Source organism: Anomalospiza imberbis, chromosome 2, assembly GCF_031753505.1.
Source record: "Anomalospiza imberbis isolate Cuckoo-Finch-1a 21T00152 chromosome 2, ASM3175350v1, whole genome shotgun sequence".
Classification (NCBI taxonomy): domain Eukaryota; kingdom Metazoa; phylum Chordata; class Aves; order Passeriformes; family Viduidae; genus Anomalospiza; species Anomalospiza imberbis.
In genome coordinates, this window is record NC_089682.1 from 61288806 (window position 1) to 61309535 (window position 20730).

Genomic DNA, 20730 nt, shown 5'->3' on the forward strand with positions numbered 1-20730 from the left:
AACTGTGAGTTTGACAGCATCATCTTCAGACTAGGAGTGGCAGTGACTGCTCCTTCATGGGACAAAGGTGTACTAGGAACTACTTATTAACCTTAATTGCTGCCTTAGAAAGACAACACCTACACTCTGTGCTTTTTTTAAAGACATGAAATTTGGGGGTTGTAAGCATTACTTCATGAACATCATCAAAGACTGGAATGAGAAATGTCCTGCTATTTAGGAATCCCTTGGGTCATTCACAGAAGGTAGGATGGAGGTTGACTGAAACTCAACGCGTTTGGGATTCTTCTGTTTTGCAGTCCAGATCTATTATGGAATTTAGATTTTGCACTTGCAAAGTAATATAAAATATATGATCCAAAAGGGAAAAAATACTCCAAATTACATACATAAAACTAAACAGAAATTAGAGTCAAAACAAATTTGTTCAAAGACATTTAACAGCTCCAAAAATATAGTATAGCGCTGAAAGAAATACATAGTTCTGAAGGAAAAAAAAAAAATCATTCTGAATCAACACTTAGCTGTGGAGCCTTTGGAAACACTGAGCCCTCCCTGAATTCCGCAAGAGGGTGATAATAATCCACTGGCATGTGAACAGTATGAAACACTAAGCAACAAAAATGAACTTGCAGCTGGTTATATAAATACAAGCACAGGAGTTAAAGGTCAGTATTTAGGTTCGGGTGTTACCAGCAGAGATCTGAGTCCCCTCTGAAGCATCAGAACTACTGAACATGTAACAATCACAAAGCTGGAAGTACTCTGCTTCCTTATCCCTATGCAATTCAGGAGCACTCACCTTCTGAAGACCCCTTCCACGCCGGTGATGCCCATTCCATCCACAATGTCCCTGGTTAACCTAAATGGAACGGTCTCTGGTATGGGAAGGATTTTGCCTTGCTCAAAAGCAACCCCTAAATAAAAGGATGATAAAAGTTTAAAAAAAAAGTTAAAGAAAAATTAAGGGTCTCTTGCTGTCCTACTTACCCAGATCTATATGCACCAGTTCTGCTGTTTGTTCATCTATCAAGATATTCTGAACATGTCTGTCTCCAAGTCCAAGAATGTAGCCAACTGAAACAAAAATGTAAGTGCTGAAACTATGTCATAAAAAACACAGAAAGCCTAAGAAAGATTACTGGTGTAATTGTAACAGGTGAAAAAAATTTATAGTGAGAATATTTCTTCCCCCATATATAGATGTTGCCCAAGGAAAGAACAAATACCATTCCACAAATCCAAAAAGAAAATGTTGACTGAATGAAATTGCAAAAAGTTTATTCTCATACAGATGTGCATTGTTTTATCTGCTCCACAGATTTGTTCCCATTTCTACTTGTAGATCAAAGACTATCAAATAATATTGCAGCTTTCAAAAAAAAAAAATTAAAAGCAAGTGCATAATAAAATCAGGTTTTGTTATTATTACTATCATTAGCAAACCCCCCTCAACAAAACAACTGTTGTCTAAGTCAGTTTTAAAAATCTCCAGTGATCTAAATTATAAGATCTTTCATGTAAGCCTATTTTACTGCTTTACTGTCCTTAAATGTAGAAAAACTCCAAACTACATTTCCCTTACTGCAATTTACATTTTTACTGTTTTTATTGGCTGATGGACATGGAGAGCAGTAGTATTTCCTACCAAAATCTTTCATCTGACTTGAACTAAACTGCAGATTTTTTTTTCCAGTAAAAAGGGAGTGCACAAACATGGTACCTTCTAAAATGAGATCTACTGCAATGCCTAAAATCTACTAACAAATGTATTCCAGAGACTCAGTACAGAACTGAGTCATCCAGAAAAAAATCCACAGTACTTACATTTAAGTACTTATTTTTCTTTATTATGACAGGAAAATCAAAGGAAATATCCCTGAGCTTAAATAACCATTTCAGCCATGGATAATAATGCCAGTACAAAGGCAATAAGAGATTGAGCTTTTCAATTCAGCTAAAGCATGAGAGGCTACACATGAAACGAATAAATGTTAAACCAAAACAACAGAAATAAAGTCAGGTAAAAAAACCCCAAACTACCAGAATCTAAGAAAACAAACTACTATTTAAACAAAGATTTCACAAAGATTTAAACAGGATTTCATTCTTCCTTTTGCAGTAAAAATGGGGGTGTGGAGGAACAAATCAGAAATCTTAATTACAAAAATAATTCTGATGTTCTTGCTGACCTTTTTTGCCCTCTACTATGCCTTTTTTGACATGTGACAAAAGCAGGACAGCCACTATGTCTGAAATGGTTGTGTAAACTGAAAAGCCACTGTAAATAATCCAAATACCTATAGAAGATGTAGCCACACTGCGAGTGTACGCCAGTCGTTTTTCAAACCACACAGCTGGGTCCAGGAATTTTTCCATGCAGAAATACCGGAACACGGGTTGAAAATTCTCACAGACTTCCATGAAGATTCTGTATTTCTCTTCAGAATGTTTCTTTTGGGCATCCTTTAAACACATAAGAAATGTCTTACCATGACTAACTGCTTCAGAAGGAAGCACCCACCTCCCCGCCATCAAATGCTGTTATCACTTCTTCCTGAGCTAAGAACTATTGTCTGTTTTTTGCAGCAATTATTAATGCCCCAAACTATCTTACTAAACAATTCTATTTTTATACACAACTCAGGCTAAAAAACATGGGAAAAACCACTCCTATTTCCTTGATGCAGCAGGTGCACATGTTTTATAAGCATGTGCAGGTAAATGGATCTTGTTGGGAGACACTTCCTTCCTCTGCACTCTGTTCCAGTACCTCTGCTTATCTGATGGCCTCATGTCACTGTCAGAAAGTCATTCTCACTCATTCCCATGCAAAAACTCCACCAAGCCAAAATTAAATATACTTTTATCCTGTTATTACTATAGCAAATTGAAAGGAAATAGATTCTTGCACAATCATGGATATTTAAAGTAACAGGTATACTTGTCTGCAATTTTGTAAACTTATGTGGAGGTGATCTATAGAACTGAACTGAAAGTCTGAATATCTATTCATCTGATGCCACTGGCCATAGTCAATATTAGGTATACCAACAGTATAGTACATAGTTCTCCATAAATTCCAGCCCCCTCCCTCCAGTAAATATTATGAATCAGCTATTTTGGGGTGTTTTTTTAAGTTATTTGGACTCACCAGCATTATTTTTTGACACTGATAACCAGAGTAATCCTTTGGCCTGTATCTCTTGTGAGCTCCTTCTTCAGCATTCACAAGGAACTCTCCGATGGGAGTTGTTCCTGAGCACCACTCCAGAACTCCACTTCTCTGGGAAAGGGGAACCACCTGGAAAAGCAAAACCACAGAGGGGAGGTTATACATGGGGGAAGGCTATACACACTAAACTACGAATACACACCCTGGAGAGCATGGGTGAACATTTCTGTTTGTTTAAAAATACAAAGAAGGCCAAACCATGCAGCTGGCAGCTGACACCACAATGTCTCTTCTAAATACACACGTATACATATATAAAAATCCACACAAATTTTTTCTACCTAATAATTGCAATTTTTTCCTTGCCCAGTGAACCTTCCACTAGACATGTTAGCACAACCTAATGATTAGCTACTGTCTGTTTCCTTCAATTTTCTTTTCTTATGGAAGTCTTTTTATCTCACCCATTCTGTTTTTCCCTGCTGTTGCTCATTTTTACACACACAGAAACCTGAGTCTTACTTGAAAATTATGCAAAAAATGTGACTTGAACTCCATCTGAGAATTCTTAAAACCACGCTAGCAATTCACATAAGGACCTTTAGAGATTCCAGAGTGCACATTTCTCATTTGTCAAAGAGAAGAGCTTATACTTTGAGAGTACTTATTCAGAGGTCACCTTCACAGCTATTATTATAATGCCAAGCACATAAAAGGAGAAAGGAAAAGTTCCTGTTTAAATACATTTTCTGCATTCACAATAAGAATTTATTGCATTTCTTATTTCCAATTCCAATTCTTATTCCCAATTCTGATTCCAGTATGATTTGGAATTGTATTCCCAATTAAAAAAAAAAAACAGTTCAAATTCTGCATTAAAGACGCTAGATAGGACTTCTGAATTTAATTGCAAGGAATATTGCAAGATTAGAATTAATTATTAATTAAGGAATATCTCAAGGCAAATTAATGAGAATTCATAAACAAACTTGTATGTTCAAGTTTAATGACTAGCAACTTACAATTTAATGACAGAGCATTACCTAATTTCTTTTCAATTACAAGTTCATATAAAGAAATCTTTGAAGAATATTTAAATATGTATTAGGCATCAATAAGTTTAGTTTAATTATTTGAAAAAAAATAAATTGTAATAAAAATATTGTTTATTCCATACTTTAAGACACAGTGACTATTTTAATAGCCCATAAATAGAAATCCTTTTATATTGCATTTGGGTTATAAAGAGGAGAAGAGAGAAATATGCTTTCTTTCTCTCTGCTGCCACAGAGAAAATTTAGGGTTCAGGGTTACCTTGTATCTTCGGATATTTAATTTCCTCTTTCGTGTTTCAGAGTTTTGCTGGAGCAATGTATTGCACATCTGGAAAACTTGTTGCATGACAGCATCTTGTCTCAGGTCATCACGCCCCTTCAGCATAAACAGAAAAAGCACTTCTCAGCATCCATTTCTTGCTCAGCAAGTAAAAAAATATTTTAAAAATTGCACAAAACACAAATTACTTTTCCACAATAATCACTTGGAATAAAATGTAATTAACAGTTGTTTTTTCCTCTGTATTTGATTTTCTGTTAGTGCTCAGCTGCTTAAACAGAACCATCATTAACTTAAATCATCACTTTTCTCTCTTTTTTTTGACAGATATTATTTGTCTTTTGTTTTTTTTGACAGATGTGATTCAGGTTTCAATCAACCTACATGTCTTATGGTTCTCCTTTTAAAAACAGATATTTGATTCACCATTATTGAACAAGCCAGCACACAGGTGAAACAGCATCATTTGGTACTGCAGTTCAGATTGCTGGATGCAGATCTAGTGATTCATGCTTCTCTTTAAAGCTTTCAAAACTAACCCATACTTAGCAGCAAAACAGAATCCTCCAAGCAACTGCCCAATGTTTGCATTCAAAGAGAGAATGAAATCAGCTGAGTCTAAGGAGAAATAAAGTTTTTTAGAGCTCTTTACTTCTACGTGCACGCTTTTGATTGTCTCTGAATTGCAAATACTTTTTTATATGGGGAAGAAGAAAGGAGGTATTTAACACAATACATTGATGGTTTTTATTTACAGAACACTTCAGGTCACCAGCTGAGACATGACTAGGCAAGTCTGGTAGCTGTCAGGTAAGCTACTGGATATTAATTACATGCACTGCTGAAAAAAGGATTACAAACATATTTAATATAATTACTTATTATTTATATTATATTACTTACTAATACTTCACAATTTCGTTTATTAAAGCATTCCTCAGCTGAGAAAACTGACAGTGAAGTGTGAAAATCTGCTCATGGTACAGAAATGATACATGAGAAAACTGACAGGAGAACTTAAAAAAAATGTCCAGCATGAAAGTCTCTGAGATGTCATTACAACTGACAGAACCCACCTTAACCAGCTGCCTCCTTTCTTTACCATCCGATCCTACACAATCTATTATTTTAGGCAGATTCATGCCTCCTGCTAAACGAAATTCTCGCTTGAAAGAACTTATTGTCACCAAATTTTCATACTGTCCTGTGGGATCCACCTGAAATTAAAAATACGTTAACATGAATGTAAATATTACCTCCATTTCACTCAGACAAGGCAATAATAAGTTATTTGCAAACCTCATTAGCAGAACATATGTTAAATACTAATATGAGCACTCCATCACCTACAAGGATAATACCACAAAGGCTGTGAAAATATGCTGAACAAAGGATTTTTTTTATTCCTCCTTGTTCACCTCATTGGTAGAGGGGATGTGGTACTGCAGACTTCCACTAAACAAGCTGTGACACCATGTTAGCCTGTCCCAGCTAGCACTGTCCCAAGGAACTGCTCACATATAGCTGGGGAGCATTAGGCTTAGACTAGGCTGCAAATGGACACAATCTACAGTCCCAAACCTGCTGCAGGGTATGGCATCTATACCTCAGCCACCCCCTGTATCCTCATGCCCCAGAGCAATACAGCCCCAGGAGGCTACATCACAAACCTGCAGCCATTTCAGTCCGTCTGTACTGGAGGAGAAGAAAGGCAAAGAAAAGAATGATCCAGTTGTACAGAGGAGCAACACCTGGGGCCAACTGGAGCCCTACAAACAGATGTTATTTAGCATGGGTGCCAACTTCTGGTTTCTGAAATCAAATACCTTAAAGTATAAGGAAGGTACTTATATATAAGTCTCTTGACTTATTCAGCTTTATAGACATAGCCTGAGGGATTTCAACAAGAGGAATTCTGGCCTTGCAACATTTAAACTTAGATGCTGGTCAAAAAAGCAACTTTACGCTCCTGAAACGGCAGAGTTTCCCAGGTGGAGTGTGTGGTATCAAAAGGTGAGTGCCTGTGCACCCATCCAGTCAACTGCTTATGCTAATGGGAATGGATGATTCCCCATTACTGAATGGTAAAAGCATAGGAACAGCAGAAGAGGCACGCCTATTAATTCTCACACCTTTTGTGACATTCAGTTACCTCCCTGAAACTCTGAGTTAGCACCTACAGCACAGGAGATTCACACTCCCAAATCCCCCGTGTGAGTTAGGTAGCTCACTATCATATCACCTTTTGATAATGAGAGACTACTCAGAGGTAACAGTGGCAAACTGTCTTTGTACTATAAACCACTATCCAGCACACACAATGCCTGGGATCAAGGTCTTCTAAGGAAACAATCTCACCCTGCACCTCCCACCTGACAAGGAAGTATTTCCATAAGGTGGACCTGTAAAAACCATGGGAACTGGATGAAGAGGTGACTGCCATTACAAAAGCTTGAAGATGATTCTATAATGGTATTATAGTGCATAATTTTTCAACTTCAGTCACCTTAATTTCCATGGTAGGAACAGCAACATCCTCCAAGTTCTTCAGTTTAATGATTGGCTGGTCAGCTGGAATACTTATTCCTTCTGTAATTAAGAGGAATTAATATTTTTAAATTCAGAGCTACAAAATACACCTGAATTGACAAAACCCAGCTTACATTGCTTTTGGGACCCAAAACCTCACTGCATACTTTTACTGAGCTGATGAAGATTATCACAGCACAACTGGTGATTTTTGGAGTTTCATACTAAGGGTCTGAGTCCTACAGTGCAAGTAATTACTATGACTTTTAATCCAGACAACATTCTATATCTATCAAAAATAGAACACAATGCTAGTACCTCTTTTAACTAAACATCAGTATTTTGAAATACACTTTTTAATCTGAAAAAATAAAACCTATCTTCATTATTAAAACAAAAAATAGTTTCCCCAAGACTTACTTCTTTGAGATTTCCATGGAGTCGCATCTAAATTTGCTAATGTGATGTAAGCATCACAAAGTGCTTCAATGTCTCTAACCATAGGAGCTCTTCTTTTCCTTACAATATTCATTATCGTGCTGGCAGCTTCCATTCTGTCCTAAAAAAACCCAAGGAAAACAAACATCAGATCTTGTAAACTACATTTTTTAATATTAAACATGCATCATAACATGCAGTCAATTAAGTACAATTGAGATCTGTCCTATGAAAACAGAGCAAACTGCAGCAATGGATAGCCCTTTGTGAGATGACCTGAAATAATTATAAGGAAAAATTCTGTGCTGTCTAATCTGAGATAATGAGTAGTGTAAAATATTATTGGCAATGGAGAAGGAGCAAACCTGTCCAGGCAAAGCACAAAAGACATGCAAAAGTTCTCCAGAAAAAAGGACAGACAGGTTTTTAGATGTTCTGCCTGCTTCTGTTATTTCCTCCCAGCTGAAGAAAAAAATCTTGTATGCAAAAGACAGAAACCTGTCCATGCATTCCTTCTGTGCCTGGCTCTGAGAGACTAACTTTAGCATAATCCCAATCCTAAGGGGGGGAATAAAAAAAAAAAACTACAGATGTGAGAGAAAGGCAAAAAAAAAAAAGCCACATAAAAATGTAGTGAAAAAATGTATCAGTGTGGGGGGTAAGACGACAATGAAAACAAACCATGTCAGGGCTACAATGATGTGGGAAAGAAGGGGTAACGCTTTAGATGTGGGATGACTCCAAAGACAAATTAAACAAAAATTAAGCAAAAACATTAACATGAAATCACAATTCAGTTCAGTATTACCTGTCAGTATGGCTTTTAACATATCAAGGACCGAAAGATATACTGCACAAGGCAAAAGGCTTAGGTGGAACATGTTACCACTCAAAGCAGAAAAAACACCCAATTCAGCAGGTACTTTCAACAATAAAGAAACTCAAGTCTTTCTTGCATCTAAAATGCCTTTTACAGAATGACACATCAGGGACTTTTATCACAAGAATCTGCAATAATCAGGGCTATTTGTGGCACAAAACGTTAACCAGATTTTGCTCAACCCTGTAATGATTTCTTTCAATAACAATTACCTATGTATGCACAAAAGCGGTTTTTTAATTATTAAAAGTACTGTTTCCCTCCTACTGCTTCATAACAAAAGTCTGCTAATGAGCTCTATGCTAAAATACCCCTCTACATGTTTTGGGTTTTTCCATTTTTTAACAATATTAAAGGATTGAATGTGATTAATAGAATAGAAGTTTTTGTAGTCACCACATCAAGCTGGGAGATCTCTTTTGGTGCATTTTTAATTAACTTATTTCTTCTTATTGTATCTGGTTTTGTGAGGAGTTCATCTTTGTTAGCATTAGCCAAAGCTAATATTATAAACAAAGTATGATGTGGATGATCCAGTGAAATTCGAGACATAAGCTGCCAACAAAAGAAAAAGATCCCATTATTGAAAACAGTATAGAAGAAAAAAAAAAAAACACAATTCTTAATTAACATTATTATTTCTTTTGAACTTCTAAGATTCCTAAGATGAAATAAAAGGTAATACTTAGACAGTATTTCCACAACTGAAAAAACATTCAAAGTAGATTTCTATAACTGCATAAAACTACTCTTATACTACAAGAAAATCAATAAAGTTGATTTTTAAAGTTAAGAAATAAAAGAAGTCCCCAATACTTTTCCCCCATCATACTGATTTGGCATCATTAATTTTTAATACACCCTTATCACCAATGTAAATAGTTTAGCTGTAACTGCTCAGCGGAAGGTGGATATTGTTTAGAAATAGGCACTACCAAGCCAATCAAGGTATCTTTAGATAAGAAAAGCAAAAATTACATTATTCAGAACTTCATGAAATCCTATACCACCCATCATCTTAGTTCCCATTCGAGCAGCCAGCTGGTACATCAGAGGCAAGAACTTGTAAGAAGGGATCTTCTGTGCATTTTTCTGTAGGAGAGAAAACTCAGTTAGAGAGCAGTACTAAACTACACTAGCTGTACTAAACCTAACAAAAGCTGCCACAACAACAACAACAACAACAATAATAACAATAGTAACAATAACAAAATACTTTAAAATTAAGAATTGTCATGGCTGTGTGATCAAGCAGCAATTCAGTTAGTTCAATCTTGGCTCAATTCAGTTCAGTGAATCTTGGCCCATGTCTCCTATATGTTGCAAGTCCTTCATAGGAGTACTATTTTCTATTCTACCTTTCACAGCTTTTCACCTGAAAGTATATTTCATATAAACAAGAATAATGTACCAAAGGATGTTGAAGATGGGAAGATTCCAAGGTATGTGAGGAACACGGGGACCACAGTAAACGATCATGAGATATGTTTAATCATACAGACTTGTCAAATTGAAATGCTAAATAAAGTTAAATTAAAATACATTGAGAACTACAGGTCTCATTGAAGAAAAACTAATTGATAAGCAATGACAACGGAAAAAGCGAGTTTTCAAGAAAAGTTAAGGAGCTACATAATTCATCTTCTAGAAATACAGGAGAAGGAGATGATGGATATTTATTTGCCAAAGCATTAGGAAAAAAATGGAGCAAACATATACCTTCATCATTTCATTGACTCTGTCAACTCCAGAATTTTCAAGCCAGAGGGAACAGAGTCGGAATATCCACATATCATGCTCTTCTCCACTTAGTAAACAGCTGATGTAGTTCTCCACCGCTTTACACAAGAAGCGTTTACGATCCTCGGTCAGGGCTTGTATTGCCCCTTCATCCAGCTCAAGTTCTCGCTGAACCTTCACTGTGTATCTACATGAACAGATGTCATGTTTAAACAATAAACTATTTCTTAATGAACTTACAGCAAGGCATTCACTAGGTCTCTCACTTACTAATATAACATTTTTTAAGTTCTGTATGTACAAGCACAGTAAAATAAACTAAGAAACTGTATTGTGGGAGCTACTCCCTTGCTGTATGTGCACACAGACCCACTGCTGTAAGAAAACTTCCTGTCTTCTGTCGTCTTCTCAATATTGGTATAAATGTGAATATCCAGTATAGATCATTTGTGTAACGACTTCAGTTTCAAGCAGCTGAAGTTCATCCTTTTCTGCTCACTTGCAGTTGCTCTTACAAAATCCTTAAGAATTCTGTATTAAATTTAATTATATTCTCTCACTAAATGTGAAATAGAGAAAAATGCCAACTCATTTATTTACACTATGCAACATTTTTGTCAAATAAACTGAACATATCCAGGAAATACACATGAATTCCAGGCCATGATCATCCACACTGCGTCCTTGGCTTAGTTTTGGCCCTCACTATCCAGCACACACCTAGACCATGTCCAGGCACAATTCAGAAACCATTCACAACAAGCACTCTGGATTGGCCACTGCTTTGTGGAGAAGGGAAAATGCAGCTGTAGAGACGTGACCCACGCTGCACCTGCTGCCCAGAGAGTAGAGCTGGAGCCTGTGACAGTTCCATAGTATCCAGTCTCCATTTAATGCTCACCTGTTGGTCTGAACTCTACGCTCCCTTATCAGACCAACCTCCTCCTTGGCCTTCTTCAGCAACGCCTGTTTATTTTCAAACTCCGAGGATTTCATGTAATTCTCAATTCGCTGGTACTGATTATCAGAGAAACGAGCCAAGGAGAGGAAAGCCTTCATCTTTCCTTTCTTCAGCTCATCACTGCTGTCTCCACTGTGGCTTGCAGCAATTTCCACAGCCTAAAGGAGAAGTTACAATAATGGTAAGATCAATAATCAGATGAATACTGCTGCATAAAACTTGACCAAACTCTATCCTCACAGAAAAACAGAATGGTTGAGGCTGGAAGGGACTTCTGGAGCTCATCTTGTTCAACTCCCTCCCTGCTCAGGCATGGTCATCTGCTTGAATAGATTATTTAATATTGCCTGCGATGGAATAAATATGCATACAACATGAATCTAACAGGCTGAGTATTTTTTTCCTAAGTGAATTTAATCTTTGAGAAATGTTTCAGTGTAAACAGTCAAAAAAGATTATCCTGTATGAAACAGCTTTAATAGCCATACAGGAATTTCCCATGCTTATCTATCTTTTACAGTAATGAGCCATGAGTTTTAAAATAGTCTTACAGCCTTGTATCACAAGATGGTGAGAAAAAAAATAGAAGACAGTCCAAAAAGTGCCAAAAGTAAAGGAAATTATAAATGAAAGTCATGGATTCAAATCATCAAGAGTGAAGTATATAAATAGCAACAGAGAAAGGCAACTATGTTGATTTTCACAAATTCGCATGAAATTAAGAAATGCGGAGCGGGCAAATTTCTATTACTGGCTAAAAGTTTAAAACAAAAAAAAATACAGCACTTTGAAACACTAGACCAAGACTTTACAGCATCTCAGGGGTGACCTTATCACTGTCTACAACTGCCTGAAAGGAGGGTGTAGCCAGGTGGGAGGTCAGGCTCTTCTCGCAGGTAACAAGCAGTAGGACAAGAGGACATAACCTTAACCTTAAGCTGCACTAGGGGAGGCTCGGGTTGGACATTAGAAAGAATTTCTTCACAGAAAGAGTGATCAGACACTGGAGTGGGCTGCCCAGGGAGGTGTTGGAGTCACCATCCCAAGGATGAGTTTAAGGAAAGACTGGATGTGGCACTCAGTGCCATGGTCTGGTTGATGTGGTGGTGCTGAGTCATAAGTTGGACTCCATGATCTCTGAGGTGATTTCCAACCTGATTGATGCTGTGATTCTCTGAAATACAATGGCTGTACTGAAAAGCTGGTGAGTGAATAATCGGTCCTGAGAAGGAAGAGGCAGGGATAGGGAACAGGAAAGGGAAACTAGACTAGCAGCTGTAATCACTGCACTTCTAAGCCAATAAAAGACATTTCACCGTGATTCTGAACATTTAAAAAGACTACAGTGTTACGCAATACAATGTAAAACCATAATATTTATATAAGAAACCATATTTTCAATACAGAAAAATAAAGACCGCACTGAAAAATCTACTTGACATTTTAACACTATATTTTAACACAGCATTCTCACAGATTGTACATTTCAAAGACTGGATGCACCTTTTCTAAGTATTTCTGCATGATGACTGTAGGGTTTTCCAAGCATGTTTCTGCTAACCAGGTTCCACAGAGCCTCAGGCACTCTGTATACATCAATTTCAGGTGAGGATCATTCTCAACCTTTGAAAAAGCAAGTTTTGGGAAAAAAAATTAAACAGGAGGAGTCATCAAACAAAAATATCTTTTACATATGAGGTAGGAAATTTCTAAAGCCTTTAAACCCTGCATAGAACTCAATCATTGAGGCCTATTACACATAATGCACCTACAGAGTCATTTCCCATCCACAACTACAGCAGTTAATAACCTTAAATCACATTCACATTCTACATAAGGCAAAAAGGAGAGTGCACATTTTAAAATACCTGATAGTTTGAAGAATCAAAAGCAGAATAAACCAATGACAAAATGTAACAAAAATTTAAAAAATATTTTATAAATATCCCCAGTTAGTCTAAAGTACCACAGACAACTCTGTAGGTAACAGTCAGGAACCACAAAAACCATGTGTGATCATCAAAGTCTTCAGACAGACTTCTACATGGAAACTTGATTAAAAGTGTTTTGAGAAGATGCTAGAGCATGTTTCCAAAGGACTCTTCTCCAGACTGGATGTTCAGCTTTAACTTTATAGTAGGGTAAGTTTGCAAAATACTTCTAATATAGGGTACATATTAAAGACTAAGATGGCAACACTGACTGTGAAATATGTATGTTAACATCATAGGCTGTGAAAACACAAATTCTCCTTACATGGACAGGGTAAATGTAAGGAAGGCCAAACTTTTTGGAGGGCCTCATCAACTGATTCATGGTGAGATTACAAAACTCCAAAGAGCAGAAACTCTTGATTTTGCCCTGGTATGTATAGAGAACTTGGCCCAAAATAATCCAGCATTTCTGAAGTATGATATTCCTTCAGAACATACATGGATTCACAGCTAACGGTTTATCCTTTAGCAACTCTCAAAGAATGCCATCACAAGTGAACATAAAGGTATGGACATAAAGGCTTTTTTACTGCAGTGGTACACACAATTAAGTTCTAGTCAAGTATTTGTAGACCATATTTTAACAAATATCATCCTGAGGGATCTGTAAAGGTTGGATTGATGGGCCGAGGCCAACTGTATGAAGTTCAACAAGGTTAAGTGCCTGGTCACAACAATCCCAGGCAGTGGCTGGAAAGCTGCCCAGCTGAAGAGGACCTGGGGGTACTGATCAACAGCAGCTGAACATACTCCAGTGTGTGCCTAGGTGGCCAAGAAGGCCGATGGCATCCTGGCCTGGATCAGCACTGGTGTGGCCAGCAGGAGCAGGGCAGTGACCGTGCCCCTGTACTCAGCACTGGTGAGGCCACAGCTCCAATCCTGTGTGCAGTTCTGGGCCCCTCACTGCAAGAAAGACATTGAGGGGCTGGAGCGTGTCCAGAGAAGGGCAGCGGAGCTGGGGAAGGGTCTGGAGCACAAGTCCTGTGAGGAGCAGCTGAGGGAGCTGGGGGTGTTCAGCCTCGAGAAAAGGAGGCTCAGGGGGGACCTCATCACTCTCTACAGCTGCCTGAAAGGAGGGTGCAGCCAGGTGGCAGCTGATCTGTTCTCTCATGTAAAAAGCAGTAGGACAAGAGGAAATGGCCTCAAAATGCACCAGGGGAGGTTTAGATTGGATATTAATCACTGAAAGGATTGTCAAGCATTGAAACAGGCTGCCCAAGGAAGTGGTGGAGTCACCATCCCTGTTTAAAAGGGATTTGGAAGACATGTACATGTGGTGCTTAGGAACATGGTTTAGTGCTGGACTATGAATAATGAATTCTTACATTTGCCAATCTTACAGACTCACTTTGAAAACCCCTACCAAGATTTGCTAACACATTTTTTTTTTTGCTTTCAGACATTTTGAGAGTACAAGCCATATTTAGTATTTAATACTGCAGACGGGCTTTTAATTTTCTTCTATGGGAAAACTTCTGAAAGTGGAATTAGGATCTTAAATAATTTCATTCCTGTAAGTTTATACATTATGTAGCATATACCTGAAACCAATCTGCATCTAATTTTTTTATCATTGTTTTAAGTATATTCAGTGCAAGACTCTCTTCCTTTTTAGCCCAGAAAACCTGAGCTTCTTCAAGTCGCCATTCAGAAACTCCATTTCCATTCGGATTGTGTTGTTTGATTTGAAACATAGCTCTTTCCGGAAGCTGAAATTGAAAAAAATAATGATGAACAATTCTTTAAGTAAAATATCTGTATCTCACAGCAAGTTTTGTTTTTAAACTCTGTCTCCATTTTCTATATTTGTGCAGCATAGTCTGCCCATCCATATAAAAAAATATATTTGCAGCAAAGATGTGAAATTATTTTTCTATATACTTGCAGAAATCCTGATTTGCAACAAAAATAGACTGGAATCAAACCTCACAACTCTAAAATAAAATACCTATATTTAACATTTTAAACTGGAGGTAGAGAAATTCTATAATCAGTACCTACTGAATAATGGATTTGTAGCATAGCAATTATTATTACATTATTACATGCATTATTACAGATTATAGAAAAATAATTTTAAAAATGGCACCACCATATACTAATTCTTCAGCATGCCTACATCTTCACATATATCGCTGGTAAAGTGCCATCCTCACTACTTTGTCTGACTCAGTCATCACTCTGACAGCACAAGGAGCAAGCTGTGCTTTTAGCAAAATTGAGGCTCTTACAGGACGCTTCACTGCCACAGTGTTGTAGATGTTGGCGAACGCAACGGGAAGAAATGATGATGTCTAACTCCAGTTCAGAAGGCTGAATGATTTCTTTATTATAATTATGCTATAATACATTAATATACTATATAAAAGAGGATACTAAAAACTACATGCTACTTTTCTAACTATCATATCTAACTACTCACAACTCGTGACCCTGTTCGCCAGAGTCCAGACCCAGGTGGATCTCATTGGCCATCAGGCCCAAACAATCCACCATGATCCAACCAAGCGCTCACTCGAGGTAAACAATTCCCCATACACATTCCACAAGAGAAAAACAAGGAGCAGAAATTGTTTTCTCTTTCATTTCTCTCTGTGTACTTTTATGAAAAATCCTGAGAGAGAGAGAAATGTGCTTGCCACACCACAGTGCTGGTGGCTGGGCAGGCATGAGACAAAAACATCTGAAATCATTCTCCCAAACAGCTTCAGAGGCACTGAATAAAATGTCCCTGCAAATTCATGAAATCGAAGACAGCACTGTTCTACTGATTTCATCCCTATTCATAAAAATAGTTAGAACCTTCCTGAATTCAAAGTTTAATTTAGTTTTGCATATGTGAAGTGTTAAACATCTTTCCAGGTTCTGTATTTAGCTGGAACTATTTTCTGTAGAGATCCTTGGAGGATACTGTTGCTCTGTAAATTCTTGTGGAGTAACTCATCCAGATGCATCACCTAGAACAAGCCAAGGCTGACTCTGGACCTTAAGTGCATCAGCAACTGAAAAAACCACTGACAGTGCAAATCCCAGAAAGTCATTCACAGAAAGAGACTTACAACAGTGCAACGGTGTTTTGAGAGTATGAAACTTTGAAGACAACACTATATACAGAGATGCAATGGAGTCATCTTTGCAGTTTTACTCTGGAACACTACAACATATGATGCAAGTGAAAGTTGGATATGTAAAACTGCACCAAAATGAGAAACAGAGCTAGAAGAGCATTTTTCACTAGAAATGTGATTTTTGTATTATCTACCTCATTCAGTGGCTTACACTTAGGAACAAAATTCAAAAAACATGCCCATAAATACAATTTATTAATAAATTCTACATAATTTAAGTCTCAGATTAATTGATTAATTGAATAAACATAGAATACAGTTAATCATTGGTACTATGAAAAAATTAGGCTCTTTTATAAACTAAAAAAACCTAAACATCTGTTCCTGATCTTTCCTGAAATTTGTTACCTGAGTATTTTTAGCAGTTCTTGCCAATCTAGAGAGCTCCACTAGGTGTTTGGTCAGGAGGTCTTTAATACATTCTCTTTTGGTATTTTCACTCTCCTTTTCAAGCAAGATTTCCAAAATTACAGTGCGCAGAGCCATGACAGGTTCCTGGAAATGGAAGTCGCTGTCTTTGAGAAGCTGGGACTGTGTCTGCCATTTCAAATAAACGTCATTCAATTGATGAGCAGTAACAGATCTGCAATTGTTCCCAAAAAAAAAAGACTTGTTATTAATTCTCACTAAATATCAGTGAAATGCAAGATGAGTAAAAAAAAGTAAACTGCTGGGAAAGTTCAAAATCTACACTTCAAGAAATAGACATAAAACCCTACAATGGTTACCATATGCAGACTAAACTGGAAACCTACCAGTTTTAACAAACATGAAGTACAACACTGAGGTGAACTACTCTGTAAATATTCTTGATTAAGCATCAAAAACTTCCGTTAAAGGTCCATCAGCAAAGGGAATCACACTCAAACAAAGGGCTGCTGAAAAGACTGTAGGGTGACTATTAGCTACCAAACTGACAGAACTATAGCAGAGAACATTCACTGTTAATAGCACTACAGACATAAATACCTTCCTGCGATTAAAAAGCAACCTTAAGAATTTAGGAAGAATACTGATGGTAATAGAGGTCCATGAAGAAAATTATTCAAACTGAAACAGCTTTCAGTAAAGCTATGGATGTCACTAGGGAAATGGAAAACAGTTTTAGAAAAGAAACTAAAAGAGGAGGACTCAGCTACTTGAGTAAACCAGAAGCTAGGAGAGATGACTGCTGCCTTGGAGTATGAGGGAACTCAATATAAAGGAAAGAAAACAATTATTTAAAACGCTATATTGGCATAATATCAAATAACTCAAACTAGACTGCAAATTAAGCCAGTCTGGAAATAAAGAGAATCTAAAATTATCTTCATGTAGTGAAGCTAAAATCCTTGTCATTTTCAATATGAAGTTTGAGATGTTGATGAATAAAATCTGTTGAGGTCATTTCAAATTTTGTGCTATGCTTGATTACGAAAAATCCTGAAAACTGAGGAAGTGGTGTGAAACAATCTTAAGAAATCACCTGGAGAACAGCAGACCTGCATTTTCCAACTCTCCAATTAGCTGTAGTCTGCAAAGGGTTGGGTATAATGAATAAACAGACTCAAGACTGCCCTTGCACAGCTCTTCCACTTCATTCACTCTATGGATTTAACAGAAAAATAGTAGATTATTTTTATTTAGTATCAGCAAGTAATTCCAAATACTCATAACATAGTTTCCATACAGTGAACAGAATTTAAACAACAAAACTCTTCATTCTAGAGTTACTTTATACTACCATTCAAATTCAAAAAAATTAAGTTTGTCAATAAATGAAAACACAGTAAGGACACAGAAACTCCAACATCGATGTGATAGCTCAGCTAAAGAAGAGCACTCAGCACTGGAATCCACTTAAGAGGTCCACAAAGTAAGGGATGTGTACAGGAAATGTATCTTCAATTAGCACACAAATCACATATGCACAGATGACAAATTGAAGTTAAAAAATGTAGAGCTGTGGTCTGGAAGTAGTTTTTATCCTATGCAGGAGTCTTTATTTGAGCCCATAAAACCCGCTGATAGTCTTTCATACATAACCTGTGACTACAAACAACACATTGTGTACATCTCACTTTCTAACATCACAGTATTTGCATACAATTTGTTACCTGGCATCTTTAAGACTGTCATGGAAAGCAGAGAATTCCTTATCTCGTAAAGACTGAAGAGCATCATATAACAACTCATGATACCCTGGACTTCCTGCTTCATCTCTAACAAATAAAACAAAAGTTAACATAGAATAAAATGAAAACCGTATTTCTCTATAAATAAGTAATTTTTTTTGTTTATGACAAATATTTTTAGTTGTACATTTTCTGCAATTAGGTTGCTGTTTTGCACAATAAAAACAATCACACAATGCTTTACATTTAAATTAATTTAGTGTTTTATAAATTCTAGCTGTTCTTAAATCTTGTTCTAGCTCACCTATACAAAGTTTGTTCTGATTGTGGCATGGCATATGCCCTTCAACGGGCCATTTGTGAAGTTCTCCAGGTGTGTCTAAACAATGATCTTAAGATGGTGCAGGAGAAGAGAACGAGCACACAAAGAGTTTGCTCCTTTGTTCCCCATCCTGTTTGTAAGAGTCTTAGGAGAAAAATTCTCCTGACTACTAACAGTGGATGTAGGAGTTACTGAAGATCCCATCACGTGACTTTTTTTTGCTTTTGCCAAAACACACTGAGTCTATTCTGTATTCCTCCTAAACTTGCAATGATGCAGCTGTACTAAGGAAGAACAGAGTTCACACTAGATCCTGGTCAGACATAACAAATAACTGCTGTCAGGCATCCAGCAGTATCCTCTCTCCAAGCCATTACTCTTTGTTGGGGAGTAGCCATGAATCAATACTGGTGTTTGCTTACCCAGGACTTGATAACCTCTCGTGGCTTACTGAGTAATATTTTCCCTATTTTCTTATAAATTAGATACTAAAAGCTCTCTCTATCCCTCTCTCGTACTTAAGATACAACTGCTATATCAGTCAAAAATGGAAGATTTCAGTATAGCATTATGAACAATCAAAAAGAAGAATCCCCTGTGTACAGTTTCCCAGGAAGACAAAAAGTGATATGCATTCAAACCAGACAAGTCTAAGTGAAAAACACTGCTTTTCAAATCAGTGATTAAGATTAATTAGGTGACCTGCTTCACAAAAACTATATTCTAATCTTGTCTTTTCTTGCTTGGATCTGACCCTATTGCCTTTTGCTTAAAGAACTAGCAAAAAGATAAGGTGGTTTACTTGACAGAAGAGATATGGCTCCACTGCATATTCCTCCATGCTGCCTGGTAGCGTATTTCCTGGAGTTCTGCACACCACTCATTGTTTTCATGTTCCAACCCTTTTAAGTACATGGAAAGAGTGTGGCAAAGCCCAAAATTCTGCAAAGCCTGGAATTAAAAAAATTACTCAAAATGGATTTTCCGCCTTTATTAAACTGAATTGGTATTTTTTAAGGGCTTTGTTTACTATTGGAAGCAAAGAACCCTTTGCAGGAAAGACAGGACCATAACTATTTCTAAACTCTACACGTAAAATGAAAACTTTTTAGTAAGACTACCAATCACACAACAACATCTGCAACTCCAGGAAAATGGTTTTAGCCACGACTGTGGCTGGCATTCTTTGAAATAAATTTTCGCACTCTGCTTCAGATTACCTATCAGCACACATTTCTCCAGGCCATCATTCCTGGGTGGTAAGTCAAAATGAATTTTACTTCTTAATGAGCTGTTTCTCCTGATGAGGATCTGAAAAGATTTCCCATAATTTCTATCTGTTTGAAGGCCATAATGTCTTTATGATTGTGACCAATTAATCAGGTTACATGTCAAGCCACTATGAACAAAAAATGCAATGGAATTTAACAGTGATACTAAATAATTTGTGGTAAGAAATTAAAAGTACCATAGGAAAATTAAATGAGAGGAAACATATACATTAGTGCTACATTATTATAGAACTGGTATTAACATTTTTAGACTAAAAAAGCAATGCATTTTAAGGACTCAAAACAACATCAATTCTTTTTATCTACTGTATCAGAAAAACTACGGCTTCATAATGGAGAGGTTTGAAGAATGATATAGCAAAAATAACCAAATGCATTACTTTCTATATCCTGTCATTTTAGGAGCTGGCCAAAATCTGGACTAATATTGAAGATACTTATTTTTGAGTATTTCACAAAATTCATTACCCATGATGGGTATTATGGGTGAGTGACAAGAGGACTAAGAATCTTAATGTTTTCAGAAGAAAAACTGAGTTGTCTTATATTACACAGTTTGGATGCCTACGACAATGGGCTAGACTTAATGACCAAAGAGATCACTTTCCTAAAACTATTTTAGACTCACTATGATGTATATTACTTCTCACACTCACTTCCTCTTGTAAAGTAATATTACCTCTATTATTCCTGCCTGGCGAGTAGATGGAGAGAGGCTTGTCTCAAGGTCATATGTTACAAGGGCTTTCTCCCATACTGCTTCATGCTCATATGTTCTTATCCTGTTGTAAGTGAAAAAGAAGTTTTCAATTTAAGTTCCTT

General features: G+C 36.9%; 1 protein-coding gene across 1 annotated transcript in view; it reads right to left on the reverse strand.

The window, feature by feature from the left end:
• Positions 1–20730, reverse strand: part of ATM (ATM serine/threonine kinase) — a 57717-nt gene that overhangs the window by 2622 nt on the left and 34365 nt on the right. The window contains exons 42-60 of the mRNA XM_068181386.1: positions 20588–20690; positions 19419–19567; positions 18277–18381; positions 17646–17765; positions 16529–16763; positions 14594–14761; positions 12562–12681; positions 10999–11216; positions 10077–10284; positions 9336–9449; positions 8754–8912; positions 7460–7598; positions 7017–7099; positions 5587–5727; positions 4490–4606; positions 3155–3304; positions 2301–2466; positions 991–1077; positions 803–917 (exon numbers count right to left, since the gene is read on the reverse strand). Of these exons, the coding sequence (XP_068037487.1) occupies positions 803–917; positions 991–1077; positions 2301–2466; positions 3155–3304; positions 4490–4606; positions 5587–5727; positions 7017–7099; positions 7460–7598; positions 8754–8912; positions 9336–9449; positions 10077–10284; positions 10999–11216; positions 12562–12681; positions 14594–14761; positions 16529–16763; positions 17646–17765; positions 18277–18381; positions 19419–19567; positions 20588–20690 (2697 nt within the window). The remainder of the gene's footprint in view (positions 1–802; positions 918–990; positions 1078–2300; positions 2467–3154; positions 3305–4489; positions 4607–5586; positions 5728–7016; positions 7100–7459; positions 7599–8753; positions 8913–9335; positions 9450–10076; positions 10285–10998; positions 11217–12561; positions 12682–14593; positions 14762–16528; positions 16764–17645; positions 17766–18276; positions 18382–19418; positions 19568–20587; positions 20691–20730) is intronic.